Source organism: Delphinus delphis, chromosome 5, assembly GCF_949987515.2.
Source record: "Delphinus delphis chromosome 5, mDelDel1.2, whole genome shotgun sequence".
NCBI lineage: Eukaryota > Metazoa > Chordata > Mammalia > Artiodactyla > Delphinidae > Delphinus > Delphinus delphis.
Genome location: NC_082687.1, coordinates 48,843,632 through 48,868,127, shown reverse-complemented (window position 1 = coordinate 48,868,127; position 24,496 = coordinate 48,843,632). Strand labels below are relative to the sequence as shown.

The window sequence follows — 24,496 nt, the reverse complement described above, 5'->3', positions numbered from 1 at the left end:
ATCTGCCAGGCTAGGGTTGGCTCCCAGGGTTTTTTTTTGCAATATTTTGGTGGTGTGGTTTTAGGTGTAATTTTATTCCTGGAGAAAGGTCCACAGCTTACATGAGATATTAAGGGGAACACTTGATTCTCTGAAGGTTAAACACCACTGCTTTAGGATATGGGAATGCATCCCACAAATGGGATTGAGAAGGCAGGTGGGGAAGCAAGAGAGATGATGTCAGAAAAACCAAGATTAATCAAGAGAAAAAGGTTGCAAACCAAAAAGAGATTATAAAACGTCCCTTGGACTTGGAGAACTCTTGTGAGGTATTGCTCTTTCAAAACATAGACCATTTTTACTTAATTTGAATGAATAAAGAAGATACTTTTATGAAGAAGTTTCTAAACAGCACAGTAGAGGTAGTTAAAGAAAACACCTCTCTTTTGAGCAGAGAGTCAACTTGGTTTAAACAAGAATAAAGTAGGCATCCTATGGGACCTAGGTTCAAATTTTATACTTCCATTAACAGCCAGGTGCTTAACTGGTCTGAAACTTAGTTTCCTCAGCTATAATATAGTACTTATCTTGAGGGTTAAGTGAAGTTAAATGAGAAAGTGTTTTATAAAGGGTAGGAAGCCTATCTTGGTCTCCTATGCACAAAGCTTGATCCAGTGCCTCGCACCTACTAAGGGCTTAATAAGTGTTAGCCTCTTCTCTCTCCCTTTCTCACTTTCTCCCCAAATCACACCCACATATACTTCACCGAGGCCATGGAAACCTTCACCAATGACTTAGGGTGGCAGGAGTGATTATTCCCATATTTGACAAGTGACAGGATGAAGGAATGAGCAAAGGCTGCTCCACAATCTCTCCCTAAGTTGGCACCGGGAGTGGGGAGAAATCCATATTCCCACCATCTCAAGATGGAGGTCTGAATGCATTTTCCAACAGAATTATACTCGATATGTATTTTCTAAAGTATTGGTGGCATGATCTACTATTTCTGATGCTTTATGGGTTAAATCATTCTAACAATGAATGCTAAATACCTTTAATCATTCTATCCCTCCAAGTAAAAGGATTGTTAGTTTAAAACATAATATGGAAGAGAACCTTTGTAAAATGATCTCCTGTTGTCAAAATGTCCTCTTAAATCATTCCCTGACCAAACCAGAGGAGGAACTTAGCATATGAAGACAGACTCAGTGTTAGAAGATCTCTCTAGAGTAAAAGATAGCAGGATTTGGTGTTTTGCTCTTTCTCGAAGTTCTAATATACAAAATATTTTACACATCGCAGGTTTCTTTATCAATACTCAAGGAGACATCCAGAACTGTCCACACCAGAGTTGTTAAGAATTGCTGGAGTGTATGAGGATCTCCTGAGAGAGTGCTGCAACAAGGAAAACCCTCCAGACTGTTACAGACATGCGGTAAGTTCCATCCTAGTAGGCTCAGAGAATTAAATAAACAAAATAAAACAACACACATTTAAAAACTATCAAAGTTTCACTCTGGTTCAGAGGGTGGAAAATGTGATTGACAAATCTGAGTCTACCTTAAATTCAGTGTAAGTTGATCATAGGGAAGACCAACATCATCGATTTGGGTTACTCATAATGTTTTGAACGTCAAATCCTGTGTGTTGATGCAAAAAAATTCTTCCCATTAAACATTTATATTTTTATTTATGTACTCTGTAGTTTCTTGGGCCAATTCAATTTTTTGTTATAGTAAAAATAATAAATGATTATTAAAGATGATTAGGAAAGTATCAAAATTTACAAAGAAAAAAATAAAAATTTTCTGATTCTGTCACCAAGAAGTAGCTATAATTAACATTTTTCATCTTTTCTATGCATATATGAATACATTTATATGTGTGTTTAAAAATAAGATTGGAATAATACTTTCTTAAGAAATTTTTGGATCTGTTTTTATTTATTGGCATAAAAAACATTTTATGTTATTAAACAGACTTTAAAAAAATGTATTTATTTTGCATGATGGTATTCCATCATAATAATTGATTTAAATGCTCTCATACTGTACGTTTGACATTTTGGACATTGATTTAACTTTTTAAAAATTTTATTTATAAGTGACCCTAAGTATCTCATTCCATTCATCATTATTAATATTTATGGTTATTTTCTTTAGACAGATTATCAGAAGGAAAATTATTAAGTCAAATTATATAGACTTTAAAATAAAAAATATTTGATACAAATGGCCAGGTTACTATCTAGAAAGTTATTAGCAGCATATAGTCCTATAACAGTGCTTGAAAATGCTCATCTTACCTCCACCTTCACCAACATTGCACATAGAAATTAACTTTGCTAAATAATGAGCATGTTTTAAAATTTTAATTAATTTTTTAATGAAGTTAAACTTTTCCCATATGATTTTAGCTACTGTAGTTATAAATTTCCTGTGGACAATTTGCTCACGTCTTTTACCCATTTTCCTGTTGAAATTAGCATTTTTTAATATCAGTTCATATGCACTTTTTGTGTATTATAGAAATTAATTATTTGTCATGTTTGATTTGTTTCTCATTCATTTGATAAGTGTTGATTTTGCTTTACTTAAAAAATTACCTCCACTTGCCAAAAATGCCAGTTTACACCCATTCATATTTGAGCAAGAAGTAAGAAGACTTAAGTTTTATCCAGCTCTACCGCTGTCCCTAACAAGGAGGTCTGTTCCTGATCCTTAAATGAATCATAGTGCTAGAAAATTCTCTTTATTATATGGAGACGCAATTCGTCCCACAGCATTCATCCACTGGTGTGTAGTTTTCTCTTTAGTGGTCACTTAGTAGATGTCCAATTTTATGCCGCGTGAGAGAGAGGTTGTCAAATATTTGAGGACAATTATTGGAGGTTTTAAGTTCCAGTTCTAAGTGATGAAAAAGAAGATATAAAAAAGATACACGTGATTAAAAATGTTATGTAGCAATACTTACTCACTGGGTGATTCTAGGCAAAAGCCACTTGACTTCATAGCGCCAGTTAACTTCTCTGGCCACTTCAAAGTGAGAATCAGTATGATCATTGTCTGGGAATTCCCTGGTGGTCCAGTGGTTAGGACTCGGGCTTCCACTGCAGGGAACACGGGTTCGATCCCTGATCGGGGGACTAAGATCCCACATGCCGTGACGCGGCCAAAATAAATAACGAAATAAATACATACATACATAAAAAAAATAAACAGCTTGTCACCTCTTTCTAAAAAAAAAAAAATATGATCATTGTCAACATCAGATTTGAATTTCACTTTGCAGACTGGAAAGCTCTATAAGGTAATGATACCTCTACAAGGTAATGATAATGAAAATTTTGAGCTTTCAAATTTAGCAAAAACTATAACTATAACTTAAAAAATTCAAATTCCTACATATATAAAAACTACCCTCAATTTAATGACTAGTGTATGGTAATTAGAGTTTGAAAATGCTATATAAATTAAAAGAGCAATTAGACAAGTTGAAGCTTATGATTAAATTTTAGATAAAATGTTCATAAACATGATTGTTCGTATTTTCAGGAAAACAAATTCAATGAGACAACTGAGAAAAGCCTCAAGATAGTACAGCGAGAATGTGAACATTTTCAGATCTCGGGGAAGGATGACTTGAAATACCAGTAAGTTGTTTGCACAAGTAGGTTAACAATGGTGACCAGGATAACATAAAGAGTGCCACAAAGTGTCAAAATCTTAGCTCAGTCTTTTAGTTATGACAAGTTCATAAACTCTGGGAAAGAATAAAAACACAAAAGTCAAGAAGGCACATTGAGCTGTCATATTAAGCCTTTACCAGAAATGAGGCTAGAAATTGAAGACATACAGGATTCTGGACAAACTGATTCTCTAATGCATTAGTTTTTGTTTGGACTAGGCTTTCTCACTCCCAGCCCAGAATTTCTGGATTTTACCCCATTTCAGGGGTGTGGGGTGGGATGGAGAAAACTTCAGGTTGTTATAATTTCCCAAGGAAGAATTATTTAAGGAAATAATTCTTATTGAGTAAAAAAAATAATTCTGGATTTACTTAACACTTTACTATTCATTTTTAAGTATTCTTGTGAGCATTCATGAATAATATGAAGTTTGTTCTGGATTTTCTTAATTAATTACCATGCTAATGTATTGCGTGTTGAAACCAAACGTCTTCAAGTCACAACAAAACACAGTTTAAAAAATATATTTTCACTATTTCTGCAATTGGGCTGTTATCTGAAAACTCAGCCCATTAAATATCTTTGTTTCCTCCATCTCAGATTATCCTTTTCCAACATGTATCTATTAAATTTTCCCTTTGAAATATTTATTAACTGCTCAAGGGATCTCAAGCAGGATTTTACATACTAGCTAAGATATTTTCTACCAAGGAGCTCCTATACTCACAGGTGAAGAAGGATGGGCAAATCTGAGAGTTTCTGAATTATCATGAAATTAGAAGGAAACCGAAATACAGCGATCTAGGAGGCAGGGTGCAGGAAAACAGGGAGTGAAGAGACTGTTCTCTACCACTTTATGAGAGAGCTGAGCTTCATGTTGCCCTTACATTGGTTGTCCCTAGCCTTGCAGGGTTGGGGCTTCAGGGGGCTAGACAAGGGAAAATGGGTACCTGCTTTTGTTCAGAACAAACAGACAAATGTTCTTTCAGCTACCTCATCAATCTCACAAAACTAGCCCCCCAGCTCTCCACTGAAGAACTGACCTTTCTTGGCAAGGAAATGGTGACAGCTTTGACCACCTGCTGTACACTGAGTGAAGAGTTTGCCTGCGTTGATAATTTGGTGAGCCTGGCCCATGTGCCTGACTATTCCTAAAAGAAAAAAAAAAAAAAGGATACTTTTGCACTCATTCATTTATAGTGATTATCCGTCTTCCTCTCTTCATTGTTTTCAAGATTGTTAAGCAAGGAAGGTCAAGTTTTATTTTTGGCTTACTGTGTCAAAATCCTGAGAAGCAAAAGAGAAGTCTTAAATATTTGCTTGGGGTTCTCCAAATCATCTTTATTACGTCTTATTTATATTAGAAGCAATTTGTTAGAGCAAACCACTTGGAATCATAGAATTATTTCAGAATGATAGAGAAAATTTCATAATCTTAAGTAATGGGATAGATTCTCTCTCTTGTCCCACCAGGTCAGTAAGAGAATTGCTGTTTACAGCCCAGTTCGGGTTGGGTGCACCTTTTTAGGTCTGGGGTGGACAGTACGTGGGGGACATCCCAGAAGGGGACTAAAACTAAGGGCCACAGTGTCCTGATGCCATTTTCAGTTGGCTGTTTGCAGCTCTCTGCTCAAAATCACAAATTTGTATATATGTTAACAAGAATTAATCTCTAGACATTTAAATTGCTATGGCTTGCATTTTTGTTATAATGTCATTTGGGACACCAGCCTCTACTTTTCTTTGCACGTCGTTTCATGTTACAAGTGCATGAGTTTTTCTAAGTTGACAGTGATACTAGCACAAACTAACAATTCATCTAGCTGTATTTCAAAACTCCATTGCAACTTTCATTGGTATAGGTGGACTTAGTTCTTGGAGAGTTATGTGGAATAAATGAAAATCGAAGTATCAACCCTGCTGTGGACCACTGTTGTAAAACAAACTTTGCCTTCAGAAGGTCCTGCTTTGAGGGCTTGGAAGCCGATAAGACGTATGTGCCTCCACCTACCTCTCAAGGTTTATTTACCTTTCACACAGACTTGTGTCAGGCTCATAATGAGGAGCTCCAGAGAAAGAAAGACAGGTACAGACATTCTCTACTGTGCACCTTTTTCTTCAGCCGGAAGACATAGCATGTATTAATGAGAAGTTTTATTGTAATGGATATGTGATGTTTGGTGTTAGAATCCTGTTCTTTCTGTCACACTGTCCAGTCTGCCCAATTGTAAGTTAAAACCTAGCTAGTCTTTTCCTTTGCTAGAGCCTTGGAGGGTCCAAAAGACTGTGATTTGAAAAGGTGGGTGAGAGTAGCCATAAAAATGCTCCTAGAAGGGTCATAATGAATCAGATTTTCTTGAGAGCATGTCATAGATGTTTGCTCTGAGAATCTCTCTTAATGTTTGCAGATAAGAGAGGCCCAAAAGGAACAGGAATTTTGCTTTTGTTTTCTCAGGCAATGCTATAAATGCCAAGGAATCAGATCTTTTTTGTTTTTTTTTAGATTAAGCAGTGTCTGTATCAAGTGGAGTGGAAACAGAATTCAGTTATTGAGGAAGCGGGAATAGATGTTGCTTTGGACATGAATTTTCTAGAGACATCAAATGTAGTCACATAGTCTACAATATTGTGCATATTGAAGACTTACTATATGTTCCCATATTTTATACAATTTCATCCATGATTACGTAGCTCTCCAAAGATTGTTATAATGGAATCCATCCCATGTGTTTAACAGGAAAGTTTCAGGACACCCTTTCAAAAGTGGAATACTTTAACATTTTACATTCACCCATATGGAGATTCCTAAGACATATGATTCTATAACTAGCCTTTTGGAGAAGAGGGCTGCAGAAAGAAACCGTTAATTAATTCTGTTTGACTCACCGGGTCACAGGTTTCTTGTCAACTTAGTGAAACTGAAGCCTGAACTTACAAGGGTGGAGCTGCAGTCATTGCTGATGGATTTCACAAATGTGGTGAAGAAGTGCTGCCAGGCCCAGGGGCCTGAAGCCTGCTTCAAGGAAGAGGTACTTCCAGCTCTTTTCCCCCTGAAATCCAACTGGTATTCCTGGTCAAACAAAAGAAACCAGAACTCCCCTTAGGACCCCCCTTCCTCCCTGCAATGTCTCCCAGGCTGAGGCCTGAGAGCACAATCGCTACACAACTAAATATGCAGACGTCTCTCTGACAGGGTTTTGGCACCATCTCCTTGGTGACGACATGTTGTAAGAAAAGGCATCAGGAAATCATAGGTTCTATGCTGGCAGTCATGGTCATGTCACTTAATCTGAACTGCGGTTCATCTTCTTTAAATGTGGATGGTAATAATTATCCTTGAATTATACCATCCAGTTGGTTAATAAATAGTTAATCTGACTTGCAAAGGAGATCATATCAGTCTCAAAGAGAGGGGAACAGGAAGGACATCAGGAAGTGATGAGGTCTTCCAGGGGGTGGCTGTGTCACCTTCCTGGCCTTTGTCCCAACATCCCCTGCTAGAGAATACCTGTGTGTGAAGTGAGGAGGTGGCAGAGAAGATGAGAGGAGTTGTGTCCCCTGCTGGTTCGTGTTCCAGGAGCCTCAGGCACCTGTGAGTGTCAGCCTCAGTGGATGCTCCTTGGAAGTACCTTGCTTACTGTTTCTTTCCTAGTGACACCCACTCCCCTCCAGACTCACAACTCATGCACACACACATACTTCATTCACACTCACATGCTTCATGCACACTCACAGGCACACACACACACACACACACACACACACAGAGCTTTCATTCTGGTTGAGAGCCCTCTGTTTTTCTGAGTGAGTGCTTAATCTGGGAATTTTTTTTGGCACAAACTACTAGTTTTTTGAAAAACATGCTTGATTTCATTAGAGGGTATTAGTATCATTTAGCATTTATCCAGGTGAGTGTATGTATTGAGACCACATAAAGGGAGAGATGAATTCCCTGGCAGTTTGTAAAAGGCTGGGGTGTCTGTTTCCAAGATCACCAGAAGAAATTGTTCATTGTCTCCTGTACAACACAGGAGTGGTTTAACTTTTCTTTACAAAGCTCAAGACAATATGCTTCTCTAAATTCAAATAATAACGTCTTAAATTTTTCTTTCCATTTTTTTTATTGGAGTAGAGCTGCTGCACAATACTATATAAGTTACAGGCCTATAATATAGTGAGTCACAATTTTTAAAAGTTATGTTCCATTTATAGTTATTGTGGAATACTGACGATATTCCCCATGTTGTATAATATATCCTTATAGATTATTTTATACTTAATAGTTTGTACTTCTTAATCCCCTACCCCTGTATTTCCCCTCCCCCCTTCCCTCTCCCTATAGGTAACCACTAGTTTGTTCTCTATATCTGTGAGTCTGCTTCTTTTTTGTTATATTCACTAGTGTGTTGTGTTTTTTAGATTTCACATATGCGTATGTCATACAGGATTTGTCTTTGTCTGACGTATTTCACTAAGCATAATGCCTTCCAAGTCCATTCTTATTGTTGCAAATGGCAAAATTTCATTCTTTTTTTTAATCTCTGAGTAGTATTGTATTGTATATACGGGCCCCTCTTCTTTATCCATTCATCTGTCGATGGACACTTAGGTTGCTTCCATATCTTGGCAATTGTAAATAATGCTGATATGAATGAACATTGGGGTGCATGTATCTTTTCAAATTAGTGCTTCTTTTTTGGACACATATCCAGGAATAGCATCACTGGGTTGTATGGTAGTTCTATTTTCAGTTTTTGGAAACCCTCATACACTGTTGGTGGGAATGTATATTGGTGCAGCCACAGTGGAAAACAGTATGGAGGTTTCTCAGAAGTCTTCCTATGTGTTTTTATTTCTCTTTTTTTCTCTCTCTCAGGGTCCAAAATTGTCAGCCAAAAGTCAGGTTGCTTGAAAAACATCAAGTAAAATTCACCAAAGGTAATAACTTGTATCTCAATCAAAGGCTAAATGTATTGGTAACTTATTTGGTCGTTTTGGCTTTTCCCTTCTCATGCTTCAATGTCAATTTCTGGCTCATCCCCCATGCCTTACACCTAACAGACCCCAGTACTGGTCTGTAATGTTTCTCTGAGTATCATTCACTCCTTACGGGATGGCACAGCTGCATTTGTGCTAGCACACTCTTACTGTCCCAGCAGTTTTCTGAATACCTAAAGGTATCCACTCTTCTGCCCTTCTGCTACTACAGTCAGACGTCTGGACCAGGAAGGAAAGGCAACAGAATCTATGAATGTTGACAGGGAGAGCAGGGGGTTGGGATGGGCAGACAGGCCTCAGTAAAGCTGTTCTAAGAGTCTCTTGCTTCAGTATTTACATAAAAGAAAAGTGATATGTTAGGGATTTCAAAAATGTGTATAAAGGATCTCTTCTTCCCTGCAGTTTGTGTAAGACGAATTCACAAACTTTAGGAACAAAATGTTGAGTAGATATAGCAAGGATGTTCAGTGTCCAGGAAGAGAGACCTGGACTTCCAAAGGGAGTGGGTTTGGATCTATGAAAGGCAAAACATAGTTACCACTAACAGTTTTTTTTATATACGTGAATTTCCATCACTCAAGTTATAACATTTCATATTCTTTTGCTGTACAAGATTCTATTTTTCTTTCCAGGTTTCAGAGAAAAGAGAGGAAGACCAACATACCTGCTTCCTATCTGTCCTGTGGTGACTTTCATTTTCTGAGAACACAGTAAAAAGATTCTTCTGTAATCATTATCTGAGATCATGTTATTGCGGCAAGCAATAAACAACAACATTATAAAGTTATTTCTCAAAGACTAATTGTCATGTGTCAACTTGTTAACCAAATTAAACAATCAAGAGTCATTCATTCCATCAGGATCTTTGGCTCATTGGTTAAATCTACTACTTTATGGAAGACAGGACTCTGAAATAGCAATTGTGAGGGCAGAATCCTCACAGATTCTGTTCTTGATGCTACTGGGAAGAAAATGGGGAGTTGTGGGCATGCAGCATGACCTTTACTACTACTACTACTATTACTACTACTACTGTTATTACTAGCTGGGATTGAATGTTTTCAATGCAAAAACATTGTTGGAGGTACTTCTAATGCATTACCTCATTTAACTGTAACAACTCTATCAAGTAAACCTTTTTTATTCCTATTTTACAGATAGGGAACCTGAGGCTTGGGGATATAAACAAATCTGTTCAATGTCATATGACTAGTATTGCCAGAACCAAGGTTTGAATTTGAGCCCTCTAATTTCAGAAGAATATTCTTAGCCACTGTACACACTGCCTCTGTATGGCCGTGTTGTGGGTGTCTTATAAAATCTGTTATTCAGAGAAGGGGAAAAGTGCCCAAGGCATCTGTGACAGTGACTCTTTTCTCCCTGCATCCCCACTCCACACCAAAATTGCTATTATGCTGGAGCTGTAAGCTTGGCAGTGACATCTAAGGAGAGGGAGTGGTAGGAACTGGGAAGGCAGGAAATGAAGGTTGGTCAAGGGATCATGGCTTGATGATCCTGGCTCTTCTCTAAACTTTTAAGGTTTTTAGTATTTCAGTGTCTGAAATGAAAGATTATGACCATCGAAGAGATAACACATGAAAATATTCAGAGTTCTTTTGGTTTAACATTTAGAGCATAGTGTTTGGGATTCTCATTCATTTATCAACAAATATTTATTAGATCCTATGGTGTGTCAGACATTGTGGATGCAAATATGAGGCAATTAGACATGGTTCTTAAGTCCTGCTGGGCAGGGAGAAGGATAGTAAGCAATCGCATACAGTGTCATAGGTGCAGGATGGAAACAGCCGCTGCTGTGGGAGCACATAGCACCGGCACTCAATCTAAGCTGAAAATGCAGGTGGGCGGGGAGCGGGGGGATTATATTCCTTCTGCCAGTAACTTGCTGTATGGGCTCAGACAAAAGAACCCTACGATTTAAGACTCCCATTTCTTGGTGTAGGGTGAAAGAATAATCCCCACGTCACAAAGGCTTTAGAGAAATGTATGAAATTACTATATAAAGTATCCAATACAATGCCCAGCAGATAATAGGTGTTTAATTCATGAAGCTATTTTGTCCTTTTACCATTTTTCCAAGCACTCTTGTTTATTAACAAGGATAATAAGGAAGAAAATTTTACTTAAATAATAATAAGTTCATCAAACAGAAGTGAAACAGAGCATAGTTTGCTAATTCAATTTTGTACCTAGTAGTGGATTCTGCTATGTGCCCAGTGCTATGTTAAGAGCAGCAGATATGAAACCAGAGACTCAGGAAACTCTGCCATCACAAGACTCTATTATCACAGAGGAAATTGCCCTGCAACTCTCTCCACTGATGTGCCAGAGAACACACTGATAGAAGGCGGGTAACCAGTGTGATGTGAAGAAAGGAAGGAGAGGAATGTTTTATTCAGAAGTCGTGCTTTTCCTGGAGAAGAGAGGATTTGGAAAAAAGGGCAAGTCACACTTACTCTATTGCTCAGACAGAATCCATACCAATGAATAGAACATACCTGGACTCACTCGATGCAGGAAGACTTTTCTAGTACTAGAGATTTTTGGAAATGTGATCAGCCTCGGGTGCTATAATGAGGGCCAAGACTGAATGTGCGTGAGCCATCACCACCCAGGTTTTTGGTGGGATCCAGGGATCCAGCCTTGCTCTTTCTAACTCTGTTTCTATGACTTGGACTAGAATTAGGTTTCCTGTAAAAATAATATTTATTAAAAATCATCATTGTGTCTTGTACTTGGACACCTTCCATTTTTGATCTTAAAGGTCAGCATGGAGATCTTCCTCTCTTAGAGAACAAATTCTGTGCTGTCTTTTGAATTCTCTCACAAAACCCATTCCCTTGCCTTTGCTTAAATAATCTCCACAGCTTGTCTTTCCTCTGGTCTAAAATTCTGTTACTAATTACTAATAAAGAACTTAACTTTTTTTTATTTCTTCAAGAATCTCTTACTGTGAAAGAAGGATTACCATGAGAAATTAATTTTGTCCAAAGTTTTTAAAAAGAGGAATTAGTTTAGCACACGTACAACAGTTTTTTTTTCTTTAAGTGACAGTTACAATCAATTAATAGTGGCTGTAATGAGGCATTGTGCCATGAATGATTCTAAGGCTAGTCTAGGTTCAGAGAAAGAGTACAGTGATCAATTAGTAATGTCTGCAATGGGTGACAGTCTGGCAGCACTCATCCAAAGGATTTTCTATCCCTAGAGCAATAGGTCCATTTCTGATCGTCCCAGGAGGCTTAGAGTAAGATCTCAAGGGAACAGCTCTAAAGATGCAAGACAGAAAGAGATGCTGAGCATTAGGACTGTTTAGAGGACCCCGAAAATCTACCACACAGGGCCATCCATATTCTTTACCATAAGCCAGTGTGTCCCAAATCTAAATAACAGATTTGTTGTTGTTGTTGTTTTGCAGGCAAATATATCTGTCTCACTTGTGATATTTCTTCGCCTAGGAAACCAGAAATGAGAATATGTGGGTAGAAGAATCAAGCAATGGACTGCCAGCTGTAAAGATTATCTGGTCCAAACCCTCCATCTATAAATGAGGAAACTGAGGACAGGAATGGTTAAAGTATTAACCAGTGATCTTCCATTTCCAAAACTTCTAGTCTTTATATTTAGCTTAAACTTTTTTTTAACATATTTATTGGAGTATAATTGCTTTACAATTGTGTGTTAGTTTCTGCTGTATAACAAAATGAATCAGTTATACATATACATATATCCCCATATCTCTTCCCTCTTGCCTCTCCCTCCCTCCCACCCTCCCTATCCCACCCCTCTAGGTGGTCACAAAGCACCGAGCTGATCTCCCTGTGCTATGCGGCTGCTTCCCACTAGCTATCTATTTTACACTTGATAGTGTATATATGTCCATGCCAGTCTCTCACTTTGTCCCTAGCTTAAACATTTAATTTAATTAGTAATCACCTGTGTCCTGCCCTAGACTCAAGAACTGGATGATTGGCAAAACAGAAAATAGCTGAGGGATGTTGGGACCTCAGCTGTTAATACTAGCTCTTGGGTGTTGTGGGCTCTGACATCAGACAGACCTGAAGTTCTACCTGTGAGTCCATGAGCAAATTATATGACCCTGAGTCTTAATTTATTGTTCAAGAAATAAGAATATGGCTATCTAAATATAATCATACAAAGTGCCAGACTCACAGCAAGCACTCAGTAAATTAGGTCACATTCCTTTGGGTTTGCTCCCAAGATCTATGCTCCCCACTCTCTCCAGCGACCTAAAAATGTGCCCAGCACTGGAACTCAGGCCTTCACCATTTATTTGAATCTGGGAGAGTACATGTTTACCTGATCTCCTGGCATTTTCGAACTTTGTACACATCAACAAACATTTCTAGGAAATGAGATATTTACCAAAAGTGTTTATTGATTACTTTATTCCAAGGTCTATGTGGTGTAATCTTGAAAAAACAGGTAGATTGACATGACTCGTTTTATTTTATTTATTTAATTTTTAACATCTTTATTGGAGTATAATTGCTTTACAATGGTGTGTTAGTTTCTGCTTTATAAGAAAGTGAATCAGTTGTACACATACATATGTCCCCATATCTCTTCCCTCTTGCGTCGCCCTCCCTTCCACCCTCACTATCCCACCCCTCTAGGTGGTCACAAAGCACCGAGCTGATCTCCCTGTGCTATGCGGCTGCTTCCCACTAGTTATCTATTTTACGTTTGGTAGTGTATATATGTCCATGCCACTCTCGCACTTCTTCCCAGCTTACCCTTCCCCTTCCCCGTGTCCTCAAGTCCCTTTTCTAGTAGGTCTGCGTCTTTATTCCTGTCTTGCCCCTAGGTTCCTCATGACCACTTTTTTTTTTTTTTTTAGATTCAATATATATGTGTTAGCATATGGTATTTTTTTTCTCTTTCTGACTTACTTCACTCTGTAGGACAGACTCTAGGTCCATCCACCTCACTACAAATATCTCAATTTCAATTCTTCTTATGGCTGAGTAATATTCCATTGTATATATGTGCCACATCTTCTTTATCCATTCATCTATTGATGGACACTTAGGTTGCTTCCATGTCCTGGCTATTGTAAATAGAGCTGCAATGAACATTTTGGTACATGACTCTTTTTGAATTATGGTTTGCTCAGGGTATATGCCCAGTAGTGGGATTGCTGGGCCGTATGGTAGTTCTATTTTTAGTTTTTTAAGGAACCTCCATACTGTTCTCCATAGTGGCTGTATCAATTTACATTCCCACAAATAGTGCAAGAGTGTTCCCTTTTCTCCACACCCTCTCCAGCATTTATTGTTTCTAGATTTTTTGATGATGGCCATTCTGACTGGTGTGAGATAATATCTCATTGTAGTTTTGATTTGCCTTTCTCTAATGATTAATGATGTTGAGCATTCTTTCATGTGTTTGTTGGCAATCTGTATACCTTCTTTGGAGAGATGTTTATTTAGGTCTTCTGCCCATTTTTGGATTGGGTTGTTTGATTTTTTGATATTCAGCTGCATGAGTTGCTCATAAATTTTGGAGATTAATCCTTTGTCAGTTGCTTCATTTGCAAATATTTTCTTCCATTCTGAGGGTTGTCTTTTGGTCTTGTTTATGGTTTCCTTTGCTGTGCAAAAGCTTTTAAGTTTCATTAGGTCCCATTTGTTTATTTTTATTTCCATTTCTCTAGGAGGTGGGTCAAAAAGGATCTTGCTGTGATTTATGTCATAGAGTATTCTGCCTATGTTTTCCCCTAAGAGTTTGATAGTTTCTGGCCTTACATTTAGGTCTTTAATCCATTTTGAGTTTATTTTTGTGTATGGTGTTAAGGAGTGTTCTAATTTCATTCTTTTACATGTAGCTGTCCAGTTTTACCAGCACCACTTATTGAAGAGGCTGTCTTTTTTCCACTGTATATTCTTGCCTCCTTTATCAAAGATAAGGTGGCCATATGTGCGTGGGTTTATCTCTGGGCTTTCTATCCTGTTCCATTGATCTATATTTCTGTTTTTGTGCCAGTACCATACTGTCTTGATTACTGTAGCTTTGCAGTATAGTCTGAAGTCAGGGAGCCTGATTCCTCCAGCTCCACTTTTCATTCTCAAGATTGCTTTGGCTATTCGGGGTCTTTTGTGTTTCCATACAAATTGTGAAAACTTTTTTCCAGTTCTGTGAAAAATGCCAGTGGTAGTTTGATAGGGATTGCATTGAATCTGTAGATTGCTTTGGGTAGTAGAGTCATTTTCACAATGTTGATTCTTCCAATCCAAGAACATGGTATATCTGTCCATCTATTTGTATCATCTTTAATTTCTTTCATCAGTGTCATAATTTTCTGCATACAGATCTTTTGTCTCCTTAGGTAGGTTTATTCCTAGATATTTTACTCTTTTTGTTGCAATGGTAATTGGGAGTGTTTTCTTAATTTCACTTTCAGATTTTTCACCATTAGTGTATAGGAATGCCAGAGATTTCTGTGCATTAATTTTGTATACTACTACTTTACCAAATTCATTGATTAGCTCCAGTAGTTTTCTGGTAGCATCTTTAGGATTATCTACGTAGAGTATCATGTTGTTTGCAAATAGTGACAGCTTTACTTCTTTTCTGATTTGGATTACTTTTATTTCTTTTTCTTCTCTCATTGCTGTGGCTAAAACTTCCAAACCTACGTTGAATAATAGTGGTGAGAGTGGGCAACCTTGTCTTGTTCCTGATCTTAGTGGAAATGGTTTCAGTTTTTCACCATTGAGGACGACGTTGGCTGTGGGTTTGTCATATATGGCCTTTATTATGTTGAGGAAATTCCCTCTATGCCTACTTTCTGCAGGGTTTTTATCATAAATGGGTGTTGAATTTTTCAAAAGCTTTTTCTGCATCTATTGAGATGATCCTATGGTTTTTCTCCTTCAACTTGTTAATATGGTGCATCACATTGATTGATTTGAATATACTGAAGAATCCTTGCATTCCTGGGATAAACCCCACTTGATCATGGTGTATGATCCTTTTAATGTGCTCTTGGATTCTGTTTGCTAGTATTCTGTTGAGGATGTTTGCATCTATGTTCATCAGTGATATTGGCCTGTAGCTTTCTTTCTTTGTGACATCTTTGTCTGGTTTTGGTATTGGGGTGATGGTGGCCTTGTAGAATGAGTTTGGGAGTGTTTCTCCCTCTGCTATATTTTAGAAGAGCTTGAGAAGGACAGCTGTTATCTCTTCTCTAAATGTTTGATAGAATTCGCCTGTGAAGTCATCTGGTCCTGGGCTTTTGTTTGTTGGAAGATTTTTAATCACAGTTTCAGTTTCAGTGCTTGTGATTGGTCCAATCATATTTTCTATTTCTTCCTGGTTCAGTCTTGGAAGGTTGTGCATTTCTAAGAATTTGTCCATTTCTTCCAGCTTGTCCATTTTATTGGCATAGAGTTGCTTGTAGTAATCTCTCATGATCCTTTGTATTTCTGCAGTGTCAGTTGTTACTTCTTTTTCATTTCTAATTCTATTGATTTGAGTCTTCTCCCTTATTTTCTTAATAAGTCTGGCTAATGGTTCATCAACTTTATCTTCTCAAAGAACCAGCTTTTAGTTTTATTGATCTGTTATCATTTGCTTCGTTTTTTTTCATTTATTTCTTATCTGATCTTTATGATTTCTTTCCTTCTGTTAACTTTGGGAACTTTTTGTTCTTCTTTCTCTAATTGCTTTAGGTATAAGGTTAGGTTGTTTATTTAAGATGTTTCTTGTTTCTTAAGGTAGGATTGTATTGCTATAAACTTCCCTCTTAGAACTGCTTTTGCTGCATCCCGTAGGTTTTGGCTTGTCGTGTTTTCATTGTCATTTGTTTCTAGGTATTTTTTGATTTCTTCTTTGATTTCTTCAGTGATCTCTTGGTTATTAAGTAGTGTGTTGTTTAGCCTCCATGTGTTTGTATGTTTTACAGATTATTTCCTGTAATTGATACTGAGTCTCATAGCATTGTGGTCAGAAAAGATACTTGATACGATTTCAATTTTCTTAAATTTACCAAGGCTTGATTTGTGACCCAAGATATGATCTATCCTGGAGAATGTTCCATGAACACCTGAGAAGAATGTGTATTCTGCTGTTTTTGGATGGAATGTCCTATAAATATCAATCAAGTCCATCTTGTTTAATGTATCATTTGAAGCTTGTGTTTCCTTATTTATTTTCATTTTGGATGATCTGTCCATTGGTGAAAGTGGGGTGTTAAAGTCCCCTACTATGATTGTGTTACTGTCAATTTCCCCTCTTATGGCTGTTAGTATTTGCCTTATGTATTGAGATGCTCCTATGTTGGGTGCATAAATATTTACAATTGTTATATCTTCTTCTTGGATTGATCCCTTGATCATCATGTAGTGTCCTTCTTTGCCTCTTGTAATAGTCTTTATTTTAAAGTCTATTTTGTCTGATATGAGAATTGCTACTGCAGCTTTCTTTTGATTTCCATTTGCATGGAATATCTTTTTCCATTCCCTCATTTTCAGTCTGTATGTGTCCCTAGGTCTGAATTGGGTCTCTTGTAGACAGCATATACATGGGTCTTGTTTTTGCATCCATTCAGCCAATCTATGTCTTTTGCTTGGAGCATTTAATCCATTTACATTTAAGGTTGTTATCGATATGTATTTTCCTATTACCATTTTCTTAATTGTTTTGGGTTTGTTATTGTAGGTCTTTTCCTTCTTTTGAGTTTCCTGCCTAAAGAAGTTCCTTTAGCATTTGTTGTAAAGCCGGTTTGATGGTGCTGAATTCTCTTAGCTTTTGCTTGTCTCTAAAGGTTTTAATTTCTACTTCAAATCTTAATGAGATCCTTGCTGAGTAGAGTAATCTTGGTTGTAGGTTTTTCTCCTTCATCACTTTAAATATGTCCTGCCACTCCCTTCTGGCTTGCAGAGTTTCTGCTGAAAGATCAGCTGTTAACCTTATGGGGATTCTCTTGTGTGTTATTTGTTGTTTTTCCCTTGGTGCTTTTAATACTTTTTGTTTGTATTTAATTTTTGATAGTTTGATTAATATGTGTCTTGGCCTGTTTCTCCTTGGATTTATCCTGTATGGGACTCTCTGCTCTTCCTGGACTTGATTGACTATTTCCTTTCCCATATTTAGGAAGTTTTCAACTATAATCTCTTCAAATATTTTCTCAGTCCCCTTCTTTTTCTCTTCCTCTGAGACCCCTACAATTCGAATGTTGGTGTGTTTAATGTTGTCCCAGAAGTCTCTGAGACTGTCCTCAATTCTTTTCATTCTTTTTCTTTATTCTGCTCTGCAGTAGTTATTTTCATTATTTTATATTCCAGGTCACTTATCCGTTCTTCTGCCTCAGTTATTCTGCTATTGATCCCTTCTAGAGAATTTTTAATTTCATTTATTGTGTTGTGCATCACTGTTTGTTTGCTCTTTAGTTCTCCTAGGTCCTTGTTAAACGTTTCTTGTATTTTCTCCATTCTATATCCAAGATGTTGGATCGTCTTTACCATCATTATTCTGAATTCTTTTTCAGGGAGACTGCCTATTTCCTCTTCATTTGTTAGGCCTAGTGGGTTTTTGCTTTGCTCCTTCATCTGCTGTGTGTTTCTCTGTCTTCTCATTTTGCTTAACTTACTGTGTTTGGGGTCTCCTTTTCACAGGCTGCAGGTTTGTAGTTCCTGTTGTTTTTGGTGTCTGTTCCCAGTGGCTAAGGTTTGTTCAGTGGGTTGTGTAGGCTTCCTGGTGGAGGGGACTAGTGCCTGTGTTCTAGTGGATGAGGCTGGATCTTGTCTTTCTGGTGGGAAGGTACACATCTGGTGGTGTGGTTTGGGGTGTCTGTGGCCGTATTATTATTTTAGGCAGCCTCTGTGCTAATGGATGGGGTTGTGTTCCTGTGTTGCTAGTTGTTTGGCATAGGGTGTCTAGCACTGTAGCTTGTTGGTCATTGAGTGGAGCTGGGTCTTGGTGTTGAGATGGAGATCCCTGGGAGATTTTTGCCGTTTGATATTACGTGGAGCTGGGAGGTCTCTTGTGCTCCAGTGTCCTGAAGTTGGCTCTCCCACCTCAGAGGCACAGCACAGACTCCTGGCTGGAGCACCAACAGCCTGTCATCCACACGGCTCAGAATAAAAGGGAGAAAAAAAAAGGAAAGAAAGAAAGAAGAAGACAAAATAAAATTAAATAAAATAAAGTTAGTAAAAGAAAATATAATTATATTAAGAAAAAAATTTCTTTTTGTAGAAAAAATTTTTTAAAATAATAAAAAAAATTTTAGAAAGAACCCTAGGACAAATGGTAAAAGCAAAGCTATACAGACAAAATCACACACAGAAGCATACACATGCATGCTCACAAAAAGAGAAAAAGGGGAAAAAATAAATATATCATTGCTCCCAAAGTCCACCTCCTCAATTTGGGATAATTCCTTGTCTGTTCAGGTACTCCACAGACGCAGGGTGCATCAAGTTGATTGTGGAGATTTAATCCGCTTTTCCTGAGGCTGCTGGGAGAGATTTCCCTTTCTCTTCTTTCTTCGCACAGCTCCCGGGGTTCAGCTCTGGGTTTGGCTCTGCCTCTGCATGTAGGTCGCCTGAGGGCATCTGTTCTTCGCTCAGACAGGACGGGGTTAAAGGAGCAGCTGCTTCAGGGGCTCTGACTCACTTAGGCCGGTGGGGAGGGAGGGGTACAGAGTTCGGGGCAAGCCTGCATCGGCAGAGGCCGGCGTGACATTGCACCAGCCTGAGGCGCACCGTGCGTTCTCGCGGGAAGGTTGTCCCTGGATCACGGGACCCTGGCGGTGGCGGGCTGTACAGGCTCCCGGGAGGGGAGGTGTGGAGAGTGAGCTGTGCTCGCACACAGGCTTCTTGGTGGCGGCAGCAGCCTTAGCGTCTCATGACCGTCTCTGGGGTCCGCGCTGATAGCCGCGGCTCGCACCCGCCTCTGGAGCTCCTGTAAGCGGCACTGTTAATCTCCTCTCCTCGCGCACCAGGAAACAAAGAGGCAAGAAAACGTCTTTTGCCTCTTCGGCAGCTCCAGACTTTTTCCCGGACTCCCTCCCGGCTAGCCGTGGCGCACCAGCCCCCTTCAGGCTGTGTTCACGCCGCCAACCCCAGTCCTCTCCCTGCGCTCCAACCTCTGAAGCCCGAGCCTCAGCTCCCAGCCCCGCCCGCCCGGGCGGGTGAGCAGACAAGCCTCTCGGGCTGGTAAGTGCCGGTCGGCACCGACCCTCTGAGCGGGAATCTCTCCGCTTTCCCCGCCCCCCCTCCGCACCCCTGTGGCTGTGCTCTCCTCCGAGGCGCCGAAGCTTCCCCCCTCCGCCACCCGCAGTCTCCGCCCGTGAAGGGGCTTCCTAGTGTGTGGAAAGCTTTCCTCCTTCACAGCTCCCTCCCACTGGTGCAGGTACCGTCCCTATCCTTTTGTCTCTGTTTATTCTTTTTTCTTTTGCCCTACCCAGGTACGTGGGGGTTTTCTTGCCTTTTGGGAGGTCTGAGGTCTTCTGCCAGCATTCAGTAGGTGTTCTGTAGGAGTTGTTCCTCGTGTAGATGTATTTCTGGTGTATCTGTGGGGAGGAAGGTGATCTCCGTGTCTCGCTCTTCCGCCATCTTGAAGCTCCTCCCCGACATGACTCATTTTAAAATCCAGTATTCGTTAATGAATACTATCTATGAAAAATATTTCTTCATTGTTATGAATTTCTGTAATTGTTTGAGGGTCATAGTGGCCAACGTGGAAAAACATTCACCAGAAAAACGTTAATTATTAATAGCAATTACTTGGAAAGAATATAAAAGGATTCTTCAATTCAAATGATAGAATGTACTCTGTAAAGATTCATCTGAAATAATGAAGACTGTTAGAACCATATCTTTGCTTGTTTTCTTCAGCTCCATTAAATGTCAGACTCTTCAGAGAAGTTTACTAGATGCAGGTAGGGAATCCTATTTACAATCTATACACCCATGTGCCAGGAGATGAAACATAATGACTATTAACATATACATGGAAAGGCTATCTTTCTCAGTGCTCATCACTGTCAGTAGAGTCATTGAAGATTGCTAGAAATTAACCTGTGGAATAGATACAGAAAGAGAATTGATATATTGAAGCAACACACACACAGGAAGATCTCATTTTCCATTTTCCACCTTACTTCCACTCTAGGTCAGAGAATGACATATTTCAAACTTGTATTTAAAATTGGATAAATGATTTTAGATAGAGCAATAGTGTTTATAGTAGCAAGAATAATCCCATGAGCTACATTATTCAGTACCTACTAAGTGCCAGGCACTGTGCTCAATGCTTCACACATAGGCTTTCATTTAATCCTAACAACCACCCAATGTAGTAGAAGTTATTTACATTTGATAGAGAAACAGAACCTCTGAGTGCTTAAGTTATTTCCTCAAGGCCATATTGAGTATCAGAGCTAGAAGCTGAACTCAGAATAAGTTATCTCCAAAGCCTTTACTTGTTAATATGTAAATAATAATGGTTTCTTTATTAAATAGATAGCTGCTAAGCTCTTTTGAAGCTATTGATATTAGAAGGAAGACACTGTTTTCAATAGAGAGCATGTGTATGTGTATGTGGTGAGTGGAGATGATGAAGATGATGAGCGAATCCAAGATGTATGAGTTACTGTCTTTGCCAAATTAAGCCTGGCAAAGTGTTAATGTTTATACTTTTGTTCCTAATACCAGGCTTTAATTTTCTTAGTGTTCTTTGCGTGTGCTAGTAACTTCTAATAAGAGATAACCAAAGAGTCAAGTTTAATTAATTCAGAAGTATCAATACAGGTATGTGCAACTTATTTGTAAGCCAATGACGGTTCAACTACATGATGTGTTTGACTAGAAAGAAATCATTCACAGAATACAGTTTAAATAAAAGAAAAGATATATTCTTATAATTTGTTCTGGTTTATGCTATAAACAAAAATAAATCTGGAAATTTATGAATGAATAAATATAGATTTGAATTGTCAAAGGGGATTTCAGTTTGGAAAATTTCCTCTTCTGTAAATAAAATCTCATTTTTTTTCAGCCATGCAGCACTCTAATAGCCAGAATTATCTAGAGGAGAACTTAAGAGCTGTGTGAGTTTTATTATCAGTATTCTTTTGTTTGAAATGTAAAATCATATTAATTATTTTGGGGGGGGAGTAGGGCAGTGATATAACAAGATTGATGGAGGAAAAGAGTTTGATTCTATCGTCAGCATTCACACAAGTGTTCTGTTTCAGCACTAGTATTATGGTTGCACAGTTTCTTCAGAAATTGACTTATGAAAAAGTACAAACCATAGTTAAAGAATTGCTAGATCTTGCAGAGAAGTGCAAGAGCCTCAAGCCACGTGAATCACCTTCAGAATGTTGTCACCAATTGGTAGGTGAATCATGTTCTGCCTTTTTCTCTCTGTTGTTTTAAAAACTAAATTGCAAACAAAGGATGTTGTTATGAAGTGGGATGATTGAATAATTAGGCAAGGGATTTTAAGGCAACAATATGTACATGTGTCACACTCAAGATATAATCTTTGTAGGTTTATAAACTTACATTTTATCATTTCATATCTGGGAGATCAGACTCTGAGAACTAAATGCTCAAGAGAATGAATTATACCCTAGAATGCCAATTTGTTAATTTAAGTCGGTTGCTCTGTCTCTGTCACTAGAATATTATTGTCTGACATCCTCATATAAAGGTTTCTGGGAAATTAACGTACTGATTTTAAAAGTTTCTAAGAGAATATAAAAAAGAAGAAAAAAGTGAATATTATTATAGGCTTTTTTCCCACTTAGTAGAAAATCTTGAAAATTACTATCATCTCATAAAATATGTCTATCTTGTGATTAGAAAAATTCTTGATAAAAACTAACATATTCTTATAATCTACATATTTTTATATCAGTTATTCTCATATCAACAATTTAAATACAAATAAATAATTTTCTTTTTTATTTATAGATTTTTTTCACTCCATCTTCTTGGGCTAAAACCTACCTTTTTTTTTTTCTTACCAGACTCTAAGTAGTCATAGAAAAATCATTAGTCTAATTAGAGACACACTTTAAATGAAGTTCCTTTGCCAGTGGCTAGCCTCACTTATTTTATATCGATTTCTTCTTATTTCCATTTCCAAAGATGACCTTTTTCTGCCCTTATCCCACAAATCTGGAAGCATATGTCATTTGAGGTTTACAGCATCCCACACATTTACTGCCGTTCAAAGATACTTGAAAACTGAATCATTACATTTCTATTTGAATATTTGACACCGAATACACATTGCCTCAGAGTTTAACTTTTAAAATAAGCTCCCATGGAAACCAACTAAAAACAATGAGGAAGCAAGGAAAGCAAACTAAGAGCTGTTTCTTGGTGGGTAATTCTTATTAAAAATACCTTGATTTCTTTAGGTCCTGGACATTTTGGCTTACCTTTATTTTAATACCTTCAACTGTATGAAAATGAAGCACTTACATAGGTAGGGAGAAAATGATAAATTCTATTTGGCCAATGTCCAGCATGTGGGAATTTAGACTTAAGAACCTTTTAAAAGGCTTTCACTCAAAAGAGCTATGTCCAGGGACTGTTGGATACAGAGTATAACATTAAGCACTCAGTTGCCTTTTCTATATAATTCCTTAACTTTCCTGTGGTTAGAAATGTAGACCACAAGTGCCTTCCCTTAAGTTACTATTTCCTCCTACAGATGACTGCCTTCCTAGAGCATATTTGCAATAACCAAGGGTTGGCTGACAGACATGTGTTTTCTGACTGTTGCAATACAAATAACTCAGCAAGACACAAGTGCTTCCTGTCATACAAAAAGGATGTTGCAGGTTACAGTGATATATCCCAAATTTCAAATCCTGAGCAGATCTGTGAGATGGACAAAGAGAATCATGTGCCAGTGAAAGAGAAGTAAGTCATATTTCCTTGCCAGGTCTTTGAAAAAGAGTGTTTTCCAATTTTGAAGACAGATCTTTTGTTTTAATATAAAAGCCTCTGAGTACCCAAAGCTTGATTATGTAAAATGAAAATTTGAGCTACACTTTATTTTTTTCCCTCACAATGACAACATGGTCTTAGTAAACCCAAGAGGGCATGAAAATGTCTGCACCATGAAACATTAAAAAGGACTAGGATCTGTAAGAGACCCATCTCCTCAAAGGTTAGGTTGGTCAGACCAGTAGCAAATGATGTTGAAAAATACAGTCTAGTAGGCAAAGGACACTAAACAGAGTATTGGGAATAGAGAGCAGGTAATAGCTCAGGCAATGGGCTAGTATTTGGGAGGTTCACGAAGGGATAGCCGGAGGGGTATCTGATAGGCATGGAGATAGAGTCTGTCATTGGGAACCTAGGAATAAGTAATACTTGTGGATCGGACAGAGATGAGTTTTCTACTCAAGAACTCTGATTCTGTAATTTCCACCTGGAGTGGATGGCATGATAGCCCATGGGTAGGTGAGCTCATATTTTGGTTTCCTAGTTAGCACAGAAGTCTATCTTTTGAGAGTGAGGTACGAGCAAGTTAGAGGCAGGAAACCAAAACCAGAGAGAGGTAGAAATGACAAGAGAAGGACAAAGCTTCAGTTCTCAAGGAATGCAGTTCTGGCCATCTGGTCAAGACAGACTCAGACACTAGGAAAAAGGGGAAGATCTGATTGCTGGATCTAGTGCAAAAGGCATGGTGGTGGTTTGATTTCAGATTTTAGACATGAAACTCTAAACCAGAAATGAATGAGCAGACAGGGTGACTTGATGTTGAACAACGTAAACACTTTTAATTCACCTATACATGGGCAGAATTGCCCCAGAAGTT

General features: G+C 38.2%; 2 protein-coding genes across 12 annotated transcripts in view; both read left to right on the top strand.

Moving 5' to 3' along the window:
* The window catches only part of LOC132425911 (afamin), a 30,404-nt gene extending 11,685 nt beyond the window's left edge, over window positions 1-18,719 (top strand). For 2 of the 3 annotated variants that reach the window (XM_060012384.2, XM_060012383.2), the window contains 7 exons: window positions 1,282-1,414; window positions 3,534-3,631; window positions 4,657-4,789; window positions 5,530-5,753; window positions 6,564-6,696; window positions 8,544-8,605; window positions 9,298-18,719. In XM_060012384.2, coding sequence (XP_059868367.1) covers window positions 1,282-1,414; window positions 3,534-3,631; window positions 4,657-4,789; window positions 5,530-5,753; window positions 6,564-6,696; window positions 8,544-8,579 — 757 coding nt within the window. In that variant the 3' untranslated portion in view covers window positions 8,580-8,605; window positions 9,298-18,719. The remainder of the gene's footprint in view (window positions 1-1,281; window positions 1,415-3,533; window positions 3,632-4,656; window positions 4,790-5,529; window positions 5,754-6,563; window positions 6,697-8,543; window positions 8,606-9,297) is intronic. The other variant, XM_060012382.2, reaches the window with a different exon arrangement.
* Window positions 18,720-19,090: 371 nt separating this feature from the next.
* LOC132425909 (alpha-fetoprotein-like) overlaps window positions 19,091-24,496 on the top strand; it is a 68,750-nt gene continuing 63,344 nt past the window's right edge. For 8 of the 9 annotated variants that reach the window (XR_009519538.1, XM_060012378.1, XM_060012381.1 and 5 more), the window contains exons 1-4: window positions 19,873-20,591; window positions 21,710-21,761; window positions 21,909-22,050; window positions 23,381-23,592. Coding sequence is in view for 8 of the 9 variants with exons in the window: in XM_060012378.1 (XP_059868361.1) it covers window positions 20,507-20,591; window positions 21,710-21,761; window positions 21,909-22,050; window positions 23,381-23,592 (491 nt within the window). In the remaining variant the exon portion in view is untranslated. The other variant, XM_060012379.2, reaches the window with a different exon arrangement.